This window comes from Colius striatus, chromosome 16 (assembly GCF_028858725.1).
Source record: "Colius striatus isolate bColStr4 chromosome 16, bColStr4.1.hap1, whole genome shotgun sequence".
Lineage (NCBI taxonomy): Eukaryota > Metazoa > Chordata > Aves > Coliiformes > Coliidae > Colius > Colius striatus.
In genome coordinates this window covers 12,908,508-12,935,324 of record NC_084774.1, presented here as the reverse complement: position 1 = coordinate 12,935,324, position 26,817 = coordinate 12,908,508, and the positions used below count along the sequence as shown (strand labels likewise).

Here is a 26,817-nt window from a genome sequence, read left to right as displayed (position 1 = left end):
ACCACTCTTGATTTGATTCGTATTTGGCAGGAGAAGAAACTAAAACTGTAAATTTCAAGTGCAAGAGAAAAAACATCACTGTGAAGTTCTGTAGCACTGAAAGGTCACTGCTTGTCTTCCTTTATCCCTGGCATTCCCAGTTTATAATTTCTCTGCCTTACATGGATCTCAACTTCCATTTTTATTAGTGCTAAAATAGATGGTTCTCCCACTGTCACACCATCTGTCCCTTTTCCTCCTGCCTGCCAGTACGCAGAACATCTAGGAGTTGTTCTGAAAAGAGAAAAATGGGAAAGAAAGAAAACTGTATTGTTTTTGTCACAGACTCAGCTGGCAGCAGCCCGTTTCCAGCAGTGACTGTCTTCACAGAGGAACATATTCAGCCTTCGCCAGCCCATGACACACATTTGGGGTTTTTTTAAAAAAAAACAAAACAAAACGAAACCCTCCCTGGTTTGGAATGAGGAGAAATGTGATTTCCTTTCTGCTCTCCCACTGTGTGATTTCAGAGAAGGACAACTCCTCTCAATATCAGTGTTGCCTTGTTGACATTTCAAGTTCTATATGGGAAATTTCTCCTGACAAATTTCTGATTCAGCCTGAGCCTGATTCAGCAACAAGACCTGTTCCCAGCACACACCAAGAATGGGATTTTCAGAGTGACAGAAAACACAATATGGGCTGTTGCTGCCTCTTTAAAATTTACTTTGACTTTAAATTTTCAAATGCTTTTTTGAGGGCTTCTAATACATTCAAATTCCTCCCCCCCCCCAATATAATGGCCCTCTGAGCAGCAATCTAGGAGACTGCAAGTTTCACTTACATGCAAGACAAAACAGAAATTGAAAAGTACTGAGTGGCATAAGTGGGGCAACAGGCTGTTATTACAAGGAGTGTCCTCATGTATAATTTTATACCTGCTTAACAGATACCAGCAGTCACAATCTCATGAAATGAGTTGGATCAGTCACATTGTGTTAGAAATAGCTGTAGATATTTTCCTAAGGAGAACAGACTGAATCAAAGATCTGTCAGCAGGAAAAGAAGAAAGTAGTAAGAACACATCACTCAGAATGGATGATCAGGCTGACCATCACCCAAATCCTGCAAGGCAGTAATAGGAGAGTTGAAAAGGACTGAGTTGTATGAGATTTCTGAAACTGTGAATATACAGGGTTTCTGTCTACTATATTTATTGCATACAAGTTGTACCTCAAGAGAAAATTTGTTTACTTCCTGCATTGGTGAATGAACACTTAAAATATCTCCAGTAACTCCCCTGCTTTGACTATAGGATATTTCAAAAGCAATAAAAGTGTAAGCCATAACAAAGAAGGATGGATACACAAGATTCAGAAATATACATACTTAAAGTTCTGGAAATCATATTTTCCACTTGTTTGAATGTGTGAACTCTTAATAATAAACCTTCCTTTCACAGAAATAAATCCCGGCACTATATGAATCTATTTCAGTACATGACAGCATCTCATAGCTCAGATTGAGAGGCTGATTGGGCAAAACAAAGAGGGATAGTTTTGAGAAGCTTACTAGGAAGATTCCATTCAATTTTCATTCACTTCCAGTGCAATATGGCTTCATATTCTGTTTAACAGTCCTTGCAACACCCTGGGTTTTTTTCCTTTGGGCTAAAAATGAACTTGCAGTAAGTCATTTGTCTTTTCAAACTTCCAAGATTTTTCATGGGAAAATAGCACCATCTGTAGGAGAACATGGACCCAGTTTCACTAAAATGGGTTTCTGTTTTCAAACCATCAAGCAGTACTCACTTCCCAAGAGGGTAAATACATTAATTTTCAAAGTCAGCTAACATTTTATCCACAGAACAATCTGAATGGACTTTTGCTGGTCTCAAGAAGGAAGGACAATGTCATTCCCATCCCATAATACAAGTGGCAAGACAAAAAGCTTGCTACTCCAATCACCTCTCACACAGTTTAGAGGGGCAATAATCTGTAGCCTACCAACCCCAAATTCTCTCTTGGTGGAAACTCAGCCTTTACATACCTCAAAGTGTGCCCTGATTGGTTTTGGCCCAAGAGCCATCCTGTAACAACAACTGCCTGCTATGTTTGTGTCCAGTCAGGCTTACAGATGCTCTGGCCTCCATAAATTGCAGTCTTTGTTTTCTGAAGGACTTCATATGATGTTATGTGACAGACATTACGGTGCCAGATGCTCTGCTGGATAAATTTTTATGTTCCTAAAAAACTAGATGAACTGGCCCCAGCCAAAAATCTGGCTTAATACTTATTTAAACAAGTATCTGTACTGGAAAAATTTAACAGTGAAGCACATTCATTCTCCTAGCCTTTTTGAAATGGCAGTATGTCCAACTTCTCAGTTTACCACGTGTTTAGTTCTGTTTGCTAAGATGTTTGGGGTCCAAAGATTTTTTTTTTCCATTATTAATATAAAACTGTTATATGAAATCAATAAAGTCATATCAAACATTTATTTCCTTAAGAGAAGCTCACCTGTAACTACAAAAAGCTGATGTTTGCAGCTAGTCCAGCCCAATCAACACACATGACCAACCTCACAGAACAAACTGTAAATCTGAAATAGTTCTTGCAGATTCAGCATTCATCTACAGCTGCAACTAGAACCTAGTTGTTTTAAAGAAGTGACAACACTACATACCTGACAGACTGGCAATACAGTTTCTTGTACTTCCAGTCTTCCCATGTCACACAAACTGTGGAGGTCAGAAAGCAACTGTTCCGGCAGAGAGCTGAGGGGGGTTGCCTTGCAGATTAAAGACTCATAGAACAGCCCAAGTTGGAAGGGACCTGGAAAGATCATCTGGTTCAACCTTTCATGAGAAAGAGAGCCTAGATGAGATCGTCTAGCACTCTGTCCAACTGCATCTTGAAAACTTCCAGTGATGGGGACTCTACAACATATCAGGGAGGTTGTTCCACTGAGTGATTGCTACCACTGTAAAAAAATTTCTTCTATTGAGATGAAGCCTCTCCTGGTGCAACCTGTTCCTGTTGCCTCATGTCTTCTCCACATGGCTTTTTGTGAAACATTTGTTGAATTTGTTTTCGGACTACATAAAAAATATGCCAGAAGTATCTGTGTAAAAATGAACTCGCTGGCAGACAGCTGAAGCTTCATCATTAGTCCACATGGGACTAAAAAAAATACCATGTTGAAATAAGCATCAAGCATTCATTTTTCAAATGTAATTAGATAAACAATTTTTCTATTAAGGACACTACTATCCAGTTGACACTTTACAGACTATTTTGTTTATTAAACCTTTTCAGAGGTTTGCCAAGAAAATTCTGTGCCTCTCTTCATAATTGTTATTAATGATTTTTATGCACAGATGGGGATACTCACCAGCCACATTCAATACATGTTTACTATTCCCACCCAGCTACCACTAAAGGTTAACTTTGCTGAAAAAACCACTCATGGTGGATAACAGCATATCTGACTTAATTCTTAACAGGTATTTTGTGTATTTAGTAAGCATGCACATTCAGTACAATCCATATACTTCCCTCACAACTTTCTCTGCCATTCACTTCCCTCTGTTTGGAAAAGCACAAAATTCATCCATGCACTCAAAGAAAGGCCAACATACTGAATAGCTATCTAGAACAGTGCAAGAGAGTACTTTGCAAGGAGATGCCAGCAAATTCCAGGCAGACAGCGAGCTAACACTGTACAAACATGGCACTGAGCTTGAGCTAGTAAGCACTGGTGAGACACACATCTTATTTCATGTGTTCACACAGCTTCTGTCTCTACAGGCAAGGCACAATCTTTTTTTCTTTTTTCTGCAGCACCCAGGGCAACAGGCACAAGGTGGAACACAGGAAATTCCACGTGAACACGAGAAGAAACTTCTTGATCATGAGGGCAAGGGAGTCCTGGCATGGGAGAGTATGGAGTCTCCTTCTCTGAAGGTTTTCAAAACCCACCTGCAGCCTTTCCTGTGTAACATGGTCTAGGATAACTTGCTTTAGCAGGGAGGTTGGACTAGATGATCTCTGGAGGTCCCTTCCAACCCCTACCATTCTGTGATTCTATAATGAAACATTATCTCAATTGACAGGAAAATACTAGCAATAACTATACTGTGCGTTATTTGCTCTCTAAAGACTAGAAAAGAATTCTCAGTCCTAAATACTCTCTAGAAGAAAACTCACTAGCCTGGGACCAAGTTTTACTTCTACTCTCATTATGCTGGGTAACATTGTGAAAATCATTTAAATGTTCTGTTTAAAAGACAAGGAAAGTCTGTTGACTTTGGAAACATTTATAGTTTATTTCATGCTGTTTGAAATGTTTATGTATACCATACCTTATTTCCTAGCAAGATGTCATACAATTGTTTGAAAGGCTTTAAAAGGATGGCATTTGTTGCTTTTAAATGTACAAGCAGCATTTCAATTAGCCTAATAATGGTTTCCTAGGAGAAGTGAAGATTCACTTAGAAACACTGCACAGAATAGAAAAGCAAGTCTTCCAGCAAATGTGTGCATGTAGGCATGCTTCTGTCTTCATTAGACAGTCAGAACAGTATTATTTGAGTTCTCTTCTTCCTTTAGCCTTTCTATACTGACTTTTATTTCTTAGTGGCAGTTGGACTATAGCTAAAGGCAAAGTTTAAGACTCATCCTTGTTCATATTGCCTATAAAAAAACCTTGTGGTTTCTTTCATAATAGCTGCAACAGAGACACTCAAACTGATAATTCAAGAGACAACACACGGTGTTCAACTGTTATGTTGCATCAGATAGCATTGCTAATGCCATTGTAATATGTCCAGCCTTTATGTTGTGTGTGAAAGAGTATAGGTATTAACAAAATACCATCAGCTGTATTCCAACGGCACGGCTGTTAGATATGATGGTGTAAAAAGATGACACTTAACATGTTATCCTGGCCCTGCAGCTAAGGAAGCAGTCATATAGTAAAAGGGTTCATAGGAAAAAATCACCTAACAAGCCAAAAGGCAAAATAGCACAATTTGAAGATGCATGCACAATGTGTTTTCCCCCTAGTCCTACCTGCTATGTCAACGAAAGATCATTTCTGTAGCATTAGTCCATCCTGTAATTCAAAGGCAAGCACAGTTCTTTTCAGAATGACACCAACTCCTCCCTGAGAAGTCAGAGGGGCATATAAAATCACTCTCCCAAATGCTGGTTTTGAAGCTATAAAATGTGATGAGTCAAAGAGAAACCTTTAGGTTCTGCTCCTTTCAAGATCCTATGGACTAGTCTCACATGAAATTCCATCCTAGTTTTTTTGGGAGCACTGCTTTCCACAGTTCACAGGAAAAAACCATAGAATCAGTTTGTAGATGGAGAAGGGGGGGGTGCAGGCAGCACTTAAAGCAGCAGCAGCTACAAAATCAAGTCTTGAATTAACTGAAGAATAAAAACTTCAAGATGGCATCTATGCCAGGTGGCATTAGCTTTCAGTGAGATTTGGCATAAAAATAAGATACATGCTGTTCTTATCAATGAAGCACGGGGATTTTGTATTTAATGAAACTGTGAAATTGTTTGAACAGTCCAGGAGATCTTAATCAAAGACTGATTTGTAGCAATCTGCTATTCCCTTATCTATCTTAGATACCTGGCTTTGAAGATGGGGAGTGACTTTGAGCCTCTGAAGTTACTTTCCATTTTATGGCACAACACCACCAGCTGTTGCTTACCTTCTGGGATAACATATGGACTAGGTAAAATTCTGAATGGAGCCTCCACTCCATTTACATGTTCATTCAAGTACACATACTGATACGGATACATTCTGCAGGATGTCTGCTCCAGGCTGAATTTCATTCAGCAGCTCTTTCTGAATCCAAAGACCTTCTTACACAGAACAGTGAGATTTTTTTATGCACTTTCATGTATTCAGAACTCAGGATGCTTGGGATGACCAGGTTTTATTAAAACGTTTTAAAAAACCAATGTTGTGTTTACTCTGAATCTCCAGCTTCTCCATAGCCATAAAGGCTACATTTAAAAGGTAGACTGAAACTACCACCACTTGAATTCAAAAGATAAAGTTTGAGCTAAACCTCAAGTATACAAAAAAAATATAATAATGACATATAGAACAGTGCAGATTCAGCAATGGAACAGAAAGCTGCACCAGCAAGGTCAGAGACAACAGAAAATTACTTTGAAAATTCAATATGGTTTTAGGACCTGATTTTAATTTGCATTAAGAACTTTCTGCTTCACTCCAGCACCACAGAGCAGATTTCGTAAGTAAGAATTGTGTTCTTACTCATTTCTCTTGCATTCTTCTCATGCTCATCGTTTGCAGCACCCTGAGTTTTGAACAAATTGTGATCAGAAAATATCCAGTTTACAAGGCAGCTTTCCTCCACTCAGTGAGAATTTATGAAAATTGTGTTTTCCTCTAGCTTTTTCCTATGCTGACTACATTTAGATGTGAAACTAGCCTCCTCACCAAAGTGTGATGAGTAGGAATGGAATAAATGGGTCGGGTTTCAAGAGATGTCTAGCCTGGAGTGATATTTGAAGCTCAGAAATGGAAACTGGCAGACAAGCTGTCATGGGAGAAACACAGGAAGATCTCAACATACTAAGTAAAAGTCTCCTTACCCCAACATTCTGCTGTCTTCCCTCTCCTCACCTGCAGATAAGGAAACATGGTGAATTATAATAACCTCATCAGTTTCATGAGTGTAATCAAACTTCCAAATTAGATGATAGACTCAGAGTAAAATAACTTCACTAAATTCTACAGAGCTTTGAGCAAGTATGTGACATTGGCCTACTTAAGTGAATTTCAAGGCCTTTTGGTTTTGTGCTGAGTGTGTAAGATCTACATGTACACATGCTTTTCGTGCAAAATCACATGGAATCAACTTCTCCAGTTGCAATTTAATTTCAGCCTCGGTCCATTGGAAACTACAAACAACTGTACAATTTGGTGGAAGTGATGCAAAAGAAATGAATTTACATAACACAGAAATTGAAGGTAACATTTGCAGAAGCTCCTCTGAAGCCCAAACCCCAGTGTCACAGAGCAACCATCAGCATGTGTTGAGAAACACAAAATATTAATGACACTATGACAAAGCTTATATATTTCATCTTAGGAACAGGAGTCCTACTGTTTATATTTGATTTGCAAAACGTGGGAGCATACAGCACAGATGTTGTGATTTCTACTGCTATGATCTGACTTGGAAAGGCGCAATACAAACTGATAGATTAATGCCCTGAGAGTGATTGTCCCACAGAGACATTTTCATCTTTCAAGACCCATCACACTTCACAGTATTGCATTGTGTAGCATAACAATGTGATGTGTCTGAATAACAAATCATTGGCTTCCTGGTGAACACGTAAAGAAATAATAAACATATTTTGCCTTTCTTTTTCTTTGGTACATATTCTTCCAAGTGAAAATTATATGACAGCACTGAAGTCAAAGTACTGACAAACAAGGCTTCTTTGCCAGCAGCCAAATTACCAAGGATGCAAATGTTTGATTTGTCTCTCTGTTCAAACAAGGCGAGCTGGTTTTATTTTTTAATGCCAGCATAGACCTATTTCCCTGCAACCCTCTCACATGGCTCATCAGATGCATGCTCTACTTAAATTGTCTTCTGATGTTTAATATTGATGTCTCTGCAGAGTGTTTTTATTGTACCAACTGGAAAAGGAACAACAAAGCAACTCCCAAATTACAATATAAGGAGTCTTAAAGTATATGTCAAGGTAACCTTGTGAAATGGCCAGTGTCAATGTCATCTGTATCTTCAGAATAGCAAAAAATAGTAGACCATAAGCTGAGTATTGGCACATATGTACCACAGAACTGGGTACAAATTCAGAAGTTACCAACACTGACCCATGCCAGTATGCCCAAGGAAAGCAGAGTTGGAAGGCTGTACCAGCAGACAATGTAGACTAAAAACTACAATCCTTGCAGATTTGCACAAAAATAAGCGCAATCATCTCTGAAAACTGGATGACCTCTTGCCTTAAATCTGTTACTCTTGAATATTTAACTTATGATTTATCTTTTACTCTTGGATATCATCTTCTTGACAATAGTGGACAATTCTTGCTCTTCTATAAAAAAAGAGAACTAAAACCAGCCATGCTTCAGTTGAATAAACTTTCTTCTTCTCGGTAACTTTCTTTCAGCTTTTATAGTTACAGAGGAGAGGGTAAAGGTCTTCACAACCAGTTAATCTTCTAAAATAAAAAATTAACATAATTTCCATATATTATATTCTTTTTTCAGTCCAGAACACCCTTGTGTGCAATCACTTTCTCCTTATAGGATTACACCAAACAACTCTACTTCAGTGTCAAGCCAAACCTCTAAGTACTACTCGGATCCTTCCAAGACTGTCCTCAACAGGTCATCTGCCCAAAATCTATTCTATGGCTTCATCCCAGCCTCTTATGAAAGCTTAATCTCTCAACCAAGCCGCTTGTTTCTTTTTCTCCACACACTTTGTGCCCAAAAAATTAAAAAAAATCACCTGGGAAGCTTCTTAATGTCATTATAAGGGTTAATTATTGTCATTATAGAGATAAGCAACCTATGTGTAACATCCAGATATAACTGGATTACAGTTCCTACTTCACAAGTAAATCCAACAAAGACACCACATTTTCAAAAAGCAGCTAACAGACAAACCGACTCTATTTTCTCTGGCCCGGTTTCTAAAGGCCACAACCAGCCTTTAGAAGCACTAGTAATTATAACAGTGGTTTATTTTATGCAGTGGGAACAGGATTAAAGGCATTCAAACAAAATTCTAAAAACAATCAACACAGAGAAAGTCTTTAAATTCTCATTCTTTACACTAACTACTACTTTAAAGAATCCCCAGCCTTCACCATCTGACACCACATAGTATATTAGGATTCTCTAACTACTGCTGAGCTGTTGTAAAGAACATTTTTGGAAAAGACTCGAAACAGGAGGAGCGTGTAAAAGCCAAGTATGTGCCACTTGCACTGTCTTCTATGTTAGGTCTCCAGTCATATGATCTTCATTAAAAAGTTTTCAACCCAGTCAAGTGATTAAAGTGATGAAAGGTAATTTAACACTTTCTTTTCCTTAAAGGCATTCAGTCACACTTTGTGCTGCAGAGACTATTTGTCTTCTCAGAGTGTTTAGCACTACAGAACCAGCAACCAATACTGTCATGATGAAAGAGTTGTTAATTTCTCTTACATCAATTACGCTTTATTACTAAAAGATTCTATTAGCTGACTCTTGTTTATTGATTAGAGTGAAAGACAAGTCTTATTCAAATTACTGGTGAAAGACTTCTTCATAGATTGGGTCAGACTGGCCCTCTTACATTGTTCCACTAGCATCTTACTAAAGCTGTCAGAGGGCATTTCCAGTCATAGTGTCTGTGTTTTAAAAGATTTTTACAAATATTGATGCAAACCAAGTTTATCTTGTGTTGGTGTCAATTCTCAAAGCTATCACAAACAATAGTTTTCAATTATAACTCCTATGCTATTTAAAAGAAAACATCATTTCCTATGCCAGAAAAACATCCAGATCTGAGGATTAGTGTTTGTCCAATTACCTGGTTATTTGACAAATCTGACAACAAAAAAAACTTTGAATCAGAGTAAGCTTCTGTGGCTCACTATAACCTGGCTGCTAGAACAAGAAACTACAAACAGTCCAGCCATAGGGAATGAGAGGATTGGGAAATGGTGTGCCTGGTTTATTAATGATTATCAATACTATACAATAACAACCAATTGTCCCCTCTGAAACCAGATTCCTTGGGATTTAGATTTCATAGAACACAGATTGAGATAGTTCCAGTCCTGAACACCTAGGAATGCACCAAATAAACCCCATGGAAGTAAGGAAGAATTGTTATACACTCTCTCTCTGTAAGAAAGAAACAAAACTTCAAAAAAAATTCTAACTGGACTAACACAGCAGTTCCCTGTCCAAACTCCAAAGAGATCCCAGGTTCCCTGAGCTAGACCCATGGGATCTAGACTCATGATCTAGATGCAAGGCAACTCTTCCACTTGAAACACAAATGTGAAGAGATGGCAAGCAAAAGAAGCATTGGAAAAAAAGAAAAATCTGAGTTTTTCACTTTCTAAATTTCCACATTACAGTGGGGACTAGAAACAAACCTCAAAGAAACTTTTGGAAGAGTTTCTGTAACTTGTCTATATATTACTTCTCTAGTTTGCAAGCTTTTCATTTTCAAAGCTAAATTTCTGTCTGTGCACATGACAGATTTGCCATATCCATTGCAGGGGTTATTATTTGGTGACATTTAGGTCAGAAAATACAGCATCTAGCTTTGCAAGTGGCATCCATGACAGACTGGGGCTGCAGGTTCTACAAGGCCAAAGCAAGACTTATTAAGGATGTTCACTGTGAATTGTTAACCAGCTACCTTAAAGGTCAGTTTAGTGAGGCTGAAAAAAAAAAAAGTAAAACAACACAAGCTCCTATTAAAGCAAAAAGTGGTTATGCATGCAGAAGCATGAGGAAGGGCATGCACACAGAGGGATGGGCAAACGGGTATTCCATAAAGAATTTTTTTCCTTTTTATATTTTAATTCTTGAATTACAGATTACATCTTCTATAAGCTATTTTAAATATTATAAGTATGGGCTATATCTGAAGCATAATCTTATTAACTTTAAACTTAAGTTTTGCCAAGACATCATTCTAATTGGTTTGTTAAATAACTGGAGGTTTGTAAGATTATAGAAGCTGGTGGTTATGTTTGTGCACTAACTAATCTTTTCTTTTTCTGCACAAATTGTTCCATTTCTTGGGAAAAAAAATAAACAGATTATTATAAAATCTAAACCCATGCTTGGGTACAAACAGTTTCTCAACAACAAGCACCACCAACACATGCACACATACACTGATACAGAATCATGATCTTTCAGAAATTTCTTGTTCATGTTCATTCAGAATAGGGTTCAGTACATTGAGAGAAGGTTTGGGTTTGAAATGGATGGTCTTGTGGATGTCTTTTCACATATGTAACGCATGTATATGCGCTAGAGTCCTCCAGTTTTTTAACTGGCTTGAATCCTAGAGAGTATATTATTTTCATTGCTGCATTTCAAGGCAATCTTACCTTGGAACACTTGAAAGAAAAATGTAGAAAGGAAGGAAAGAACTCATTCAGTTTGGGATGTTTTCAGGTATTTCCATCCTTTGCTACTTGTTGGCTGGCTTGAGCTGCAATCTTAAGAACTTGGCAGAAGGGAGCAGTGCAAGAGAAATGTCACCTTTCTCCTTATTGATAGTACCCTGTGGATTTGCACCTCACAAGCATGAAGAATCTCATCCAGATGAAGTACTGTCACCATAGTCAATGACAAAATAGCCCCATCATTCTTACAATTTGTCTGGAATAGTAGCAGAGCAACAGTGCCAAACATTTTTGTTTTGCTAAATTAAAGGACGTTCTCTCATTACAACTAGAACCCATATGTCACTCATTCCAAGAGATATCAGTAACACGTTTTCTTCTGAAGAAAGAACACAATGAACCAATTAATCAAAGCTTAAAACTGTGAAGAAAATTATTACAGCCATTTGTTAAAATATAAAAGGACATTAGGAAAACAAACAGTTCTAGAAATATTTGCTGTGGTTAATACAATGGTATCTTCAGTGTCCTAGGTTTACAGAAAACTGACACCTTTCTGGGACTCAAGTGCTCCTGAAGAAAAGTTTCTTAGCACTCTGACTCAATAAAAATGAAGAGACTTGTTCTGTTTCTATCTACATGAATCAGGATAACTACTGAAATACATGATTCTGCACTGGCTCAAGTCTTTCTTCATAACCGGGAGAAAGCATTATGAAACTCTTCTATTTATGGACTTATTTACATAAGAGAGCAAAATTAGTGTCAAGCACACCTAGCTTCAACCAGAAGCTATGAATTTATTTGATGCTGGCTGCCCAAGTTGCTGTTGTCAAATGTAACAGGTACCTCCAAAGTGTGGTGAATACTATGATGGTTGATAGGCTAGACCAAGTGGAATGCACTGATAGTTCACTTCATCTACATATCTCATTTTTAGACTTGTAAAATGAGACAGTGTAAGTTGTACAAAACACCAGGAAATTAAGAAGCAGCCTCAGTGGATAAGATTACTTAAAAATATGTTTCAATAATTTAACAGTCCAAACAGGTCTGTGGCACCAAGACCAGAGTACTACAGAGATGGAAGATGATGGAAGAAAGCAGACAAGATAGCTGTAGAATGAGAAGGCTCTACCTCCTCCATGTGATCAGGTCACATAGGAACTCATCCAAGTGGGTTTTGAATGTCTCCAGAAAAGGAGACTCCACAACCCATCTGGGCAGCCCATTCCATTGCCCTCTTACCCTCACAGTGAAGTTTTTTCTTATGTTTTTTTGGAACCTCTTATGTTCCAGCTTGTACCCTTTTCCCCTTATCCTGTCACTGGCCATCGCTGAGAACAGCCTGGCTCCATCCCCCTGACGCTCGCCCTTTACATATTTGTAAACATGAGGGCACCCCTCAGTCTCCCCTTCTCCAACCTAAAGAGACTCATAGTCTTCAAGATCTTTACACAGGTAGCCATATCATTGCTTTCGGCAGAAAGTTCAGCTGAGTGCTAAGGATTCCTCTCTAAACAAAAGAAATTCACATTAGGACCTTCAATGGTTAAGTAACTACATGACTGTGTGAATGAACAGCACCAGTGACTAAATGAGATTGCTGAATCTGAATTTCTACAGCAGCAGAACTTTTGCAAGAACTAACAAAATGTTGAATTATCAAATTGGAAATACACAGTCATTGAGGCTACAAAGGACAAAAAACTAGTCGTTGTCTCCTTATTTGAACAGTGTTTAATTGAGAGCAATTAACAGAACCCCGAGATCACAGATCACACTACCTGGGTAGAATTTCTGTTTCCAAACCATACACACGGGAAATTCAAAGTGAAAGGCTTAAAAGCCTAATGCAGTGAAGACAGAAAATATTAAACTTTTCAAATCCTCATTTCTCTGGCCTTTTCCTCACCCCAGTCTCCTATCACTTTTTTTTTCCTTAAAAGACATTATGTGTTAGGAGAGCAAAGCAGCCTGGGGAGGTGATATTTTACCATCGTCTGTGCCATTAATGCAGTTAAAAAATCCTCAGACTGGAAAAATCAGACAGATGCATCTTCCAGGTTCACATGTGCCAAGTCCATCTGTTAAATCATTAAAACACAGGCTTGGCAGATTCTGGAGAAAAACACATTTGTTTTCACAATAAAGAGGAAGAGGAAACTTTCTTTCTGTACTTATAATTCCCCCCTCCCTCGTAATTACTTAAATGTGAAAGCCTGCATGAGTGGATACTATTTTACGTGCTACTGAAAGAGGTTTTCATTGAATTGGGATACATGTGTTAAATTACATGTCATAAGTTGGGTTAGTCAAAGGTCTGCTAAAGCAAAGTTTACAGCTACATTAAGATGCTTCATCATTTGCCTTTTTATTGCACATATCATGTTACAGCACCTAGTTAAACAATCATTTTCCTTACAGGAAAGAACCTGTTCATGGTATGTTTAAAGGTGCAGCTTACATAAGGAATAACAAATCTGATCAAAGAAAGCTGCCACACCTTGAACAAAGTAATTGAGACTAGTAAACCTTTATCCAAATGTGTAAAGAAAAAAATACAGATATTACTACTTTCAGGATAAACAAAAGCAGCAAAATCCTATCCTAAATTCAATACCAACATCCTATATTTTCCCATTATCAGTACTTAATTGATTTATGTATTATTTTTTCTACTGCAGTCACTGTTCAACCATTCTTCACTATGGCAACATTACCTGTAAGCACTGCCTAAATACTGAGCCCTTTGAATGCAACTAAGTATGTCTAAGTTCACTGTATTTTGTATGACAGTGCAAATATTTTAAATCCTGTGGCCTCCCACAACTATGATTAAAAACAAACAAACAAACAAACAAAAGATTGCTGCTGAATGCATTTCCTTGTCTTTGTCTTGTGCAAAGGAACAGAATTCTCCAGGGAGGGGCTTATCCTAAGCCTTCCAGACATCAATATTGCAAATATTTTTTGAAGAAAAGCATCTTTCACAGCACTTCATTCCATAGATTAGATCACTAGTAGTCGACAGTTTTGGAGTCTCCCTGTCTGGAGGTATTCAAAACCCACCTGGACGAGTTTCTGTGTGACCTACTCTAGGTGGTGCTGCTCTGGCAGAGGGCTTGGACTGGATGATCTTTCGAGGTCCCTTCCAACCCTTAAGATTCTGTGATTCTGTGATTATCAAACCTAGCAAAACTCACACTAGTCATATCCAAGGAAACTTACAGAAATTATGCAGCTGTTACTGAAAGCCTGATCTTTTTCATTGCTGAATTCACCAGTCAGTGATGATTTCCACTCCATTTTCAGTGAATTCCACATGGAGTGGTTTACTTCATCATAATGCATTAACAGATTCAAAACCCCAAGCCTCAGTCATTCGCAGCCAACAGCCCAGTAAATACAGTGTGTCAATCTAACTTAACTGTTCATGTATTTCACTGCCTGAACATAGAATCAACTTCCTTGCAGTAAATGTCTTTCAACTTCTTGCTTGGTTGTTTCCTCAGTGTAACTCCATAACTATAAGAGCAGGTTAAAAACAAACAAGATCTGACCAGAGCATTGCTATGGTAGTTGTTAATAGCAAATCAGCAGAGAATGCTCACAGAAATAGTTAAGCTTTCCTCATACTTGTAATATATTAAATTGTATTCATAATCTATAGACATGCATAAGAAAAACTTTATATCTACAGTTTTAAGATTCTTCTTAATGCCAAGATATCATTTTAATACTTTTCTATTGGAAATGTTGAGTATATCTCCAGTTGGTGTTTTACTTCTTCTGATTACAGTTTCTTAATTACTTGTTTTAATCATGTCAATAATTATGTAAGCATGTTTTGATGATAGTTTTAAAATTATCTGGAAGGTCATTAAGAAAGAGAAAACATTCCAATGTTTGCCATCTTCCACTTCTTATTGCTTGTTTTTTGGTTTTAGGGGTTTAATAACTATCTCCTTGTCTTAAAAGAAACAAAATAAGGACTTCTGGAATTGGTATTGATTTAATTGATAAAAAAATGAAAATAGTATAAGTGTCTTTATATTTGTTTAGAAATATATACTATATATCCAGAAGTTCCATGGACTTCATTCATTGCAATCTAAGATGTACAAAGCTTTTCAATTAAAAAAAAAAATCATGTAAACATGATCAGCATCAGCATTACTTCATTGTCAGAGCTGTACTCAGGTAAGACTAAGCAAGCAGACTGTAACATAAGTGCACCAAGTAGAAAAACACCATACAGGCATATCACAGAAGACAAAATAGAAAGAGTACTTGAAGTATTTTTCAACAAAAAAAAACACCCCACGTAAGGATGTACTTTCTTTCTAGCAAGAATTTGAATGCATATGGTTCAGGGAATGCAGAAGGAAACGTTTCTGAAAGAAACAATAACTTTATCACATTACAGCTGCAAATATGAGAAATGTGAACTAATAACAAATACTCTCTTAAATTAGAATACAATTAGATGTTGATATCCATCATTGCCTCCAATCACCCTCAAGGGAGGCAAAATTGCATGGGACTAACAACACATTCACTTGTTTTAAAATTTATGGGAAGCTCAAAAAAGTTTCACATGCATTTTACCTCAAAAACAGTGTGCTACTTATTCTTCCTAGCAATGATATTTCATAGCATTCTGGGATCAAAATGTAATTTCAACAATAACATTTTATGATGTTCTCCAAGGAAAAATTACTAGTTTCTTTCCTCTAAAAGGGTTTAGATGGAATAACATCTGTGTTGAGATTATTGTGAATATGTTAAACTGACAGCAAGTCTCTAAGGGGCACTGCTCATTAATGTTCTGTGCATAAAATTAAAACTTGAAATATATTTTTCAATCCATTTTGAATCATTTAAGCAATTCTCATGCAAAGAAACTATTGTGCTGCAATAATATATTTGCAGAGTAGGATATGAAAGCTATTAAAATGTCCTAGACCTCCTGCCTTTCACGCAAAAGGAAAAAAGGCAACTCTTTCTGATTTGAAACATGCACTGTATTGAAACAAAAAATACTTTCAAAGACCATGAAGAGTTTGATTTCAGTTTATACAATGTACCAGAATTCAAAATTGAGTCTTGTTTCTTTATCTTTAATTCATATAGTGCCTCAGCATTCCAGAATGCATCAGCAGGAGATAACTGTTGCACATTGGCATTTACAGGAAATTTTTACCCTGAGCAAGTCAAAAGTGGTGGCCATGTTCCATGGTCTTTGAAACTGCAAGAAGGCAGCGTTCTGCAAGCTCTCTATGCTGGGAGCTGAGTAGTGCTCACAAAAAATGCCTATGAGTGAAGGACTTTAATGCACACATTATCTCCAATTTGATAAATGGAAGGCACACATACTTGCTCTACCAGGTGTCATCCAAATATATGTGTATCCATCATCATATAGGTCTAATATAAAGAAGTATCGTATGTAAATCCTTAGCTTGAACAAAAAGCAACGAATCTGTTCAACATCAAATAAACAGGAATTATTGAATGATATCTAAATTCAATTAAGATGGTTCATGCCTTTTAAGCACAAAAATTAGCGTGAATCTGTAGCTGTAAGTGCCATTTTATGGACAGAAAAGAAAACACATTATTGTTGAGAAAACAGACATACCACTTGCTGTTCAAAAGTTGGTGGATAATCACAGCCACAATAACATGACAGTTCTAAATTTTGCTACAACATACTATGTTTCTAACCAGGCCCTTGGGTTCTTTTCATAAATGGAAATTCAGAAACTCCAATTAACATATCCTCAATGTGATAGACTTTAGCAGGTTTTTTTGTTATGAAGCCAGAGTCTATAGTGTCAATGGGGCTTTGTTTACTCAAATCACAGTAATCATAACAAAGCAGTCTACCACTCAGGCTGCCTACATATGAAATACTATTTAGAAACATTAGCTAGATACACTGAAGTTATGTTTACAGTCTTCTCTGTCAGATTTCCACACCTAATATTGAAATGCATGGAGCAGCAAGCACAGAACTGTCAGTACTAATTAATATTTTTGGTAAACACTTTGAATGCAAGAGTCTAAGCATAGATGCACAATGGATATAGATACATCTCAGCCAACAGCTTCATTTTCAGAGGTTCTGATATTGCTGACATTGGAGAGGAAGAAGCAAGCTCAGAGTAGCTGAAAGAAAAATAACGAAGCTACTTTTCAAGTTTTTAAGATGTGAAGTACAGACCTCCAGAAACAAAACCAGAGAACATGGTCAGGTATACATCACTGGGCATTTCCTTAGGGACATTAATATTCTTCCCTCTCTCTCTGCTATTACCTTCCATTAGTGCAGAGCATTTGCTCTCCTTTTCCAGCCAAACAGCCTAGTCAGAGCACTGACAGTCACCTCTTCAGAGCCACCAGACATCCAGTCAAAGCTGTTGCACAGTAGGATGTATGTGTCTTACTGGTCATATACTAGTCAGCAACACAGCTCTAGGACAGTCGCCCAAATCACTAACATGTGCTACTCACAGCACAAGTATTACATTGCACTCTCTGAACTTCTCAGATAAAAACCAGTATTTAAAAATATCTATCCCAGCATGATACAATGAAACAGAAGTTGCACAGTTTCCCATGCTATAGCTGTTCTAATGACAAATTAGAACATATATCTCTATAATGCCCATCCATCTACTATCTGTAATTCCCAAGAAAATGTTGTTATTCTATATCTTTACAGTTGCTAGTTTGCTTCAGAATTGTTGACAAATCCAGTACATAATTCAAAGCTTCATTTAATGACAATCATATTGTTTCATTTGCATTGTTGCTTTCCCATTGATTATGGCAGTTACTACAGTTTATGACAAAGTTGTAATATGAGAAGATGTAACAGAGTTGGATGAAGAAATCCCCAAGGACTTTCACACTGCTACACACCTGGGTCTACCAAAAGTTGAGACAAGCCTCTAAGTACAGCCAAGCAGATTCGTTTCTCAAGGACTGTCCCACCCAACCACAGTATGACATGCTGTAGTGCCCCAAGCCAGCTCTGCCTACACTTCCTTTGAATGTACATAAGCAGTAAAACAGCATTAGGATTTTAACATCAGCCCACACTTGTCAGAAAGTTTTCTCATTTGTCTTTTGGAGGAGGGAATAAATGTTGAACCTGAACAATGCAGAACTCCTCAAAATGAGATCAAGGGTTTCGATCTAATTGTGATTCTGTGATAAATAATTTGTGATAAATAATATAAAACAATAATTTATGGCCTAAGAACTAGAAAATATAAACCAAAATACCCTTTACAAAAAAAAAAAAAAAAAAAGCTTTTTCATTATTTTTTCTAAACATGATGAAAGGCAGAAGACAAGTCTCTACTGGTGAGAATATTAATGCAGTAAAACCTGTATAGTTCATAACACAGTGCTGGAATCAGGGACGTGATCTTGTTCTGGCCTTGGAACTGAGGCTGAAAATTACACAACAGTTTGTTTAGAGTACTATAAAGCATATCTGCATCTTTTGTACCCGAGTCCAAGTATCAACTAGAATCAACTAGAATCTCCAAAAAAGAGGAAGTTTGTTCTTTTCAAACAGTTTCAACGATTATCCCAAAGAAGGCTACTGTGTGCTAATTTGGAATCTTTTGTCCATAATCCTCAATAAAAAAAAAAAAACTTAATATTTTTGTATCAAGAGAGACACATGAGACTTACAGAAACCAAAAATTAACTAAAATCTTGAAGATCATAAACAACATTAACAAAGCCATCATTGCATTACACAACGTCTTTTGCAGTAGTAGAGGTTTAATATCCACCTACCCTGGGTTGTTCATTTCAGCTCACATATCACTTTTTCCTGTCTCCATTCTGTCTGCTGCCTTGATTGCAGAAGCACAACTGTTCATAGAGCTGTTCTGTGAAACAGATTAAAACACTGATCTGACTTTCTCTTTATGCAGAGTCTATTTAAATCAGTTTAGTTCTCTGACCTATTTCACAAAGCATTACCACCTGTATGGGTGTCAACACAACATCCTAATTCTGTAGCCTTTGTAAAAACTCAGACCTAGCACTATCATCCAGTACTGCCCTCCTCCAAATCCTCATGCACTACCTCATCCTGTGCTGCTGGAAGCATTTCTACAACCACACAAAAACTGTATTTAGGTTAAGGTATCTTGTTTTCCACTTGGATAGTTCTAATCATTCTCAATACCCTAGCCTGTGTCAGAACATAGCACTGCAAGCACTTTTACTCTGCTGGGAGAGGGGTCTGTGTAAAAATAAAAAGGCAACTGAAAACTACTTCCCCAGTGCCAGGGGGATGCCTAATGTAGGTAAAAAGATCTGAAACTCAAGTTTGTAATCTGCAACTCTTAAGCTACATACAGGTTCTAAATTCTTGAAAAAGAGTTGTGAGTTCTCAGAGACTGAGCAGAATCATAATTGGATAATTGCTAACTGCAAGAAGACAGGCAGCATTAGCATCAGGATTTCAGCACTTACGGCCATATTCAGGTTAGAATTTACCCAATGTAGAAGATCTGAATGTTGCTTGGAAGCAACATGTATTTATACTTGATTCCCTTTAAACATGTACGTCGAACAATGTAGTTTCTACTTTAAAATTTATCATGTGATAAGTGCTGTTGTATGTAGCTAAAAGATCTAGACTTTCAACAACTGACTTTTCAATCTCTATGGACCTGTATTCCTCAGTCATTCAGTAGAGATATCAGGTCATTAAAGTACTATTTCGCTCATTTTCTCATAGTGCAAGGACAACTCTAATATAGTCCTGTGTTCATAAGAACCTATTAAGACCTAAAACTAACTACACATTTAGTGCACTTCCTCATCTGAAAAACAATTAAGTTCAAAAAGAGAAAGACTGAACGTTCTAAATCCTATTTTCACAATGTTAGTATAATAAGTTTCATTCTCTCTTGACAACTGCTTCTGTAGTTTAAATCCTGACACATAGTAAGCTATGAATTTGGTTGTTTTCATTAACAAAATACCTTTTTTTCACTGAAAGTTATCAAGGCTGTAATAAGAGGGCTCCTGAGATAATTAACCCCTGCTGTTTAGTTACATTTAAGTAGGACAATGAGTAAGCGTTTATAGGTGTGATGGGAGACCCAGCTGATCTAATTGCTAGTCTAATTATCAATTAGAGAATCAAGAAATAGCATGTAAGTGAAATATTCTCTTTTGTTGATAGTTTAATGATTGTTAGAGACCCAGAAGAGCAGTACTAATTGCTATTTTAGGACTACAGAAGTTTGTTTTCTCCTCTTACTCAAATAGAGGTTCTCAGTACTTGTAAAACGACTAATAAATGTATATACAATCTTCTCATACTCAAATATTTAAATCCTTTAGATCCTTTTCTCTAGTAAAAAACTCAAAAAGCTAGCAATTAAGCATTCAAACACACCACCTATAAACCACTCAGCTTAGGTCAAAACCTTTCTGCATTTATTTTATAAAATTAACTGTCCAATGGTGTGAAAGAATCCCATTAACTATTTACAGTGTGTTTGCTCAAGCCAGTTTCCAGGTTTTTTTTAAAAAAGGGGGCTCAGGGAACTATTTAAGCTCATAATGATAAAGAGTCACTTGGCTACATGTATTTTTTAATTTTTTTATAAAGCAACTGCAAGAAAATAAAATTACCAAAAAATTGATGGAGAGCCAAAAATCTTGATGTATTGGAACACAGGGCACTTTTTAAAAGCTGTAAATACTTTTTTTAGGTTCTCACACATAACCCATGAAGCACGTTCAGGTTTTTCCCACAACTTCTAATATTAGCACGTAGTTTGTGAAGAACAACACCTACCAGAAAAACACTGCAAAGGCTCATCAGAGCATATATGGTCTGAATTTTGGACATATTAACAATCTGATTCTCAGCAAAATAAAAAACAAGCATCCTTCAAGCAAACAACTAAACACTTCAAGTTTTTGGCTGCTGAACCCCTGAGCAGGTTTTAAAGAGCTTCTTCACATCTGAGTATCCAGAAGGGTGTCAAGAATTTGTTTCTCGGTGAAAACATCTTTTCCCCTAAAACATGGGCAACTGCTCACGCTGGAGCTGATGGAAAGCTGGGTGACAGCTGGGTGACAGCTTTCCATCAACTTAATCCAAACGTATTTTCCTACCCAATGGCATTTTTTAAAAAAGTCACTCAAAGGCATCCCCAAAAAACACGACACTGAGTGTGCTTCCCCTGATTGCCTCAGGGACCTAATGAAAGCGCAGTTTTAGCTTTTCACCTGAGAAACACGGTTTTGGTACCGCCCCCCTGGCCAGCGCGGCGAAGGGCAGAAGAACAGAGAAGCCCGAGCGCCGCCGCCCGGCGAAGCCGTCGCCTGACGGAGCACGTGCACGCCCTTGACGCCATTTTGCGGCCGCGGCCCGCCCCGGCCCCGCCTCCGCCGCCGTCGCCCAGCAACGCCACAGCGGCGCGGACACGGCGCAGCGCCGCACCGACATGGCCGGGGCCTGCAACTTCGTAGCGCGGGACAAGTGCTGGTAACGGCCTGAGCCCTTCCCTCAGCCGATAGCCCCGGGCTACCTCCTCCTCCCACCGCCTCGTTCCCTTCTCGCCCAAGGCAGCTCCAAGCTCAGCGCCTGCTCCGAGGCAGGCAGAGGCTGAAGGAGTTTGCTCATGCTTTGATTTCACGTGTCGTGTGCTCCTTCCGAAGCGTGTCATCTGCAAAAAGCCCAAGGCTTTCAGTACCTTCGAATGCCCAGCCCTGAGTCGGGCAGGCAAAGCAGCCAGTGCTGCACGGAAGCTCCAGCGCTTCCCACTGTCCTGCTGGGTGCGAGGAATGGGGAGCAGGGCTGGGGCAGGAGAAAGGGGCATTTCATCACTAGTAAATGAAAGTATGTATGAAAGGGTGTGGGTGCTTGCTTTTAAAGTCTTCAAAGATATGTATCATGGCAAATTTTACCTTCTCCAGTTCCTAATGGAATGTAGTTTGCACAGAAGTGCATTAACGCCTACTGTCTCATTTCCAGCCTTTAGAAAACACTTCCCCATTACCTCCAAGTCACACAACTGATAACATATATAAACTAGGCAAAGGTCTAAAGATCCCCGCTTAAAGTACTGTGTTTTGTGACATTATTAGTTGGATTTTTGTAGGTTTTTCTTAATGAAAGGTTTCAAAGTAATCTCAAGTATTTCTCCATTTGTTTCAGGAAAAAACGCATTGAGAATGAACTAGACGATGCAAGAAAGTGGCCTCACAAATGGGGATTCTTGAAAACACCTCTTGAGGAGGTAAAATGGAATGGCATATAAGCAACACTTGACATGTACTTGTACACAAAATTAGCTGGACGCAAAATTATGAGAACACAGAAGACTAGAAAAGTACAGAGTATGCTTTCCTAAGCTAGGTTCTGAGATAACAAGTGCATTGCTTTTCACACAGGTTCAAAGTTTCCTTTTTCCTCTGAATAAAATGTAGCAAGTGGTAATTTATATGCTATGCCTATTCTGATATATTTCTCTGGAGAAACATGACTCCCAATAGTGTTAACAAGTACTAGATGCATACTGACAAGAAAATATTTCCCCTTTGTCTATCCATATGGTAGTTTAAAAATCCAGGGGAAAAGGTTCTAGCTAATTAAATTTTCAGTGGGGCAATTTACAACAAATGAAAATATTTGTCTATTCTCAGTGATGTTTAGATATTAGAGTATAGTAGCACATAATGTTACATCTGTAATCACAGTATTTCAGTACTAAAGAACAGGATTGATGCAGCCCCTGAATAATGATAAATGTACTTTCCATGGGGCTAGAAGTACTTAATCTGTTCTAGGAATTCTTTGAAGGTTCCTGTAGGCATCCAAGTTAGCAACTTTGCAAACCTTAGTCCTCCAGGCTTCAACATCTATCCTTGATAAATCTGGTGTGTCACATGTGCCACCTTTGCACAGTATTAACAGATCTGCAGCTGAAAAGTTGACAGATTATGTGTTGTTACTATTGGTGCACACATGTACTTACCATTTATTAATCTTTGGTGGTCATATAAGATATATATAAGTTTTATTCCCAACTCTTTTTGGACCGGTGATGTAGATAAGAGAGTTGCAATCACTCAGCAACATTTAGCCTTTCGTCTGAAATTCAGAAATACATCACTTTCTGAAACCAAATATTACATTACAGTAATGTCCCAAGCACCACAACAAGTAGATCTGGTTCAGATGGAAAGAACAGGGAGTTCAGATACAATTTTGAGAGGAATGGTGAAGATATCAGATATTACAGCATATTGCAGAACAGTCTCATTTTTAATCTTGATGTTTTTGGTTTAAGTTGATTGAAAGTGACAAGAAAGAAGATACAAGGCCCAAGATACAGCTTCCAGAACATCTGCAGATTCGACCTGTGACACCTATAGAAAAATACATTCAGGTGAGAAAATCAGATTTTTTAAAAAACAATGTAGCAATAATTCTCTTAAGAAACTACACAAGCTCTGAAAATCAGTTGTCTTGTGGAGGTGGGCCTTTAACTAAAGGTCAAAGTGAATTGTATTTGCAACCTGAGCAATGGTTTAAAAGCATTAATTTAAAACAAGGAATTGCTGTTTGGATGTGGTTGGTAGTTCACAGAGCTTTCACTGTATATAATCATCTTTCTGTACAGTACCTCCCCCACTCACAGTCCTCTGTGACATCTAATAGCAGAACAGTTAACTGTAGAGCTTAGAAGAGTGCTCACAGAGCCATTTGTGATTGCTGGCCATTCATTGCTCAAATATACATATACATGTCTTGCTTCAAGGCTTATCATGACCTTAGCTCTCCAATTTAACTAGTGGTGAAGATGCAGTCATTTTTCTAGCTTTACTTGCGTCAATCTTCTTTTTGGTGGAGTCAATGCTATTTATACTTACATAGTCTAAAAGTTGTTAAACAGCTGGAAATGGACTGATGGTTTGATTTATAAATAGTCTGTGCCAGAATCACCAATGAACAAAATAACTCCACAGGCAGCTGAATCAATGACACTGGGGAGGAACGTATTGGTAAAAAGAGGAAGCAGAATATGCTAACAAAAAAGGAGGGTTAGTCCACTTTGAGAAGATTAAGGAAACAAAAGAGACTGAAAGTTCCTTCTTGCTGAACTAGCTTTCTTTCAAGGGATTCCAAAGGTGAAGAGATAAGTGAGGAAGTAGTAAAAGCTTTTACTGAAATTAAATTGAAAAAAAAATTAAGAGCTAGTGCTGAGTGTGGTGGAGAAATGAAATGGCAACATTTCTGCCATTACTGGTACTTGTTCTTCACTTTTGTCTCAAGCCTACAATTCCAGTCAAGTTTACTTTTGCTTCAGCACAGTGAGAGTGTAAGAGCATTAACAAATCACCCAGTTATCAGCTGCTGAAGTAGAATGCATGGCCTAGTGCATGCTGAAACAGGGATCATGCTTTCAATTTCACCTCAGAATTTTTGCTAAGGAAGATAAGGGTTAGCTGTGATTTACATCACACTTTACATAGTGAGTGAAGTTTCTTAAGCCCTTATTCAAAACTATGTGTGTTTCTGCACATTTACCTTCATGGTAACAGTCATCACATCTGTTCTTCTCTCTAGCTTAGATTAATAGTTGCTTCTCCATAGTCCCTTACCCCAGATTGTAAGCGGGACATGATTTTGTTCATTGTCATGCTCAGTGGGTGGCACTTTTGGCTATAAAAATTATCTTTTCAGAGGAACTGCTCCACCTAAATATCATAAACATTTTCTAATCTTGGCCAAAGAACAAAGCGAAGCAGCTCTGGCAAGAGAACTGAAACATTGTTCTCTTGCTGTGTATTTCTCTACTAAGTCCACAGATGCTAAAATGATACAACATGCCCAATCGAGATGATTCAGCCAAAGTAAGCACAGAAGTCAGTGAACAGAGACTGTTGGCTTTCGTTTTGTTTCCTTTTTAGCTAGATTAGTTGCAGATTAACTTGATGCTTACCCATCTCTTAAAGTTGAAAGAAGGTGGAACAAATAAGTAGTTCTTGATGCAAAAGCCAGCCTGGTTAGTAATATCTTTAGCATTTGGCCACAAAACTACAATTCCATAGCTGCATTGCTAAACAACTACATTACAGCAAGTAAAAAATGCTATTTCTTTTGTTTAGAGAAGTTAACTAGATTTCAAGATTATTATTCTGTAAGGAAAAAAAGCTGAAGCTGAAGATAAAATTCTTCTCCTAATAATGTTAAGCCAGTAAAGCCCTTAGAAAAGTCTTGAGCAAAACTTAAAAATACCCAAATGGTATGCTAACATACACTACTAAACAACAGCTCTGCCTTTTATTTCCTGCTGCACATACCAATTTAGGCAGTAAATGATTTTTTTTTCTTTTTTTTTTAGAAGGGTGGTAAGTAAAAGTTAGTTACTTCATTGGAAACCAGCATTTTCCTTTTCCCTTTCCCTGTGCCTTGCTATAGGATGGGACCAAAATTATTCTAATGTCTTTTTAAATGATAAACTATCCTGTATTATATATCAAACTTGCATGCAACTGAGCTATCCTTCCAAGTTCTTATTTCCTTACATTAATGTCGGTGTGTGTTCAGGATATTAAATCAGCAGATTGCATTTAAATCCACTGTTTTTTATAAGATCTCATTTCCATCCACACTGCTGCAAAAAAAGAGGATGTTGCATGACAGAAATTAGAACAAAAAACCTTTTAATCATCATGTGCTACATGTTGCTTTATTCTAGGTATTACCATCTCCTCCAGTACCCAAGACTACGCAGGGATTTATTGGCTGGAGGTCAGCAGTTCCAGGGTTGGAACTTGAACGAGGTTTTCAAATTCAAAGCAGCAAAGGTGCCTTTTTTAAAGACCTGAAGTGGCCACGTGAGCCCTCTAACTGACATTAAGAAATAACAGTTTAAGCACACTGATCTATTTGCATCCCTAAGTTAATATTCTGTCATGGACTGTTAAACATTTATGGGTTTAAAATCATTTATGCAAACATCCACAATCATTTTGGTGAAGTGTGAACATTTTAATGGAACGTTTTGCTTGTTACTGATTTTTTGAAATCTCTGGCATCCAGGCTGTTAACACTGCTTCAGGTTCATGTAAAAGCAACGATGAATAAACTCACGTAAAGATCACAGAGCAGGTAGCACTTTTATTAGCATTAGTAAGACTATGATTTTAAAGTACTTATTGGAAGTCTTTAAAAAACTTCTTTAGTAATGATGGAGCACATTTTTATAATTGTTTCCCCGTGAAAGCCTCCATTCAGACTCAGTTTCACAGCAGCTTTTTCAAACACAAATACAGACTGCCACGTTCCTGACAGTCCTACCCTGCTGCTCGTTCCCAATACATCACTTACTGCTATTGGAATCTGTGTTCAGAATTAGTTTTCAATCAGCACTCTCAAGTGGGCTGCTATTGAGTTTCTCAAGTGCCTGTGGCTAGCACAAAAACATCTCATTTGTACAGAAAGAATGAGAAGAGGCAGAGGCAAAGGGTAGCAGGCATGATTTAAATTGTTTCAAGCTGCCATGGAACTGTATCCTTGTATTTGGGAAGAGCTTTCCTCATTAAAAGATCAAAACAAACACAAAAAACACCTGCAGAAAAGATAATTATC

At 37.7% G+C, this 26,817-nt stretch overlaps 1 protein-coding gene across 1 annotated transcript; it reads left to right on the top strand.

Annotated features, from left to right (window-relative positions):
- Positions 1-21,644: 21,644 nt before the first annotated feature.
- CIMIP1 (ciliary microtubule inner protein 1) lies at positions 21,645-26,139 on the top strand. Its single transcript, XM_010197842.2, has 4 exons — positions 21,645-21,702; positions 22,375-22,456; positions 23,510-23,608; positions 25,925-26,139. The coding sequence occupies exons 1-4, from the start codon at positions 21,662-21,664 to the stop codon at positions 26,078-26,080; spliced, it is 378 nt and encodes a 125-aa protein (XP_010196144.2). The 5' UTR covers positions 21,645-21,661; the 3' UTR covers positions 26,081-26,139.
- The last annotated feature ends 678 nt before the right edge of the window (positions 26,140-26,817 follow it).

Bases quoted from the DNA above. Each gene is read 5' to 3' on its own strand.
- CIMIP1 (XM_010197842.2), top strand. From the start codon at position 21,662: ATGGCCGGGGCCTGCAACTTCGTAGCGCGGGACAAGTGCTG. The intron at 21,703-22,374 runs GTAACGGCCTGA...CATTTGTTTCAG, and splicing joins GTAGCGCGGGACAAGTGCTG to GAAAAAACGCATTGAGAATG. The intron at 22,457-23,509 runs GTAAAATGGAAT...TTTTGGTTTAAG, and splicing joins TGAAAACACCTCTTGAGGAG to TTGATTGAAAGTGACAAGAA.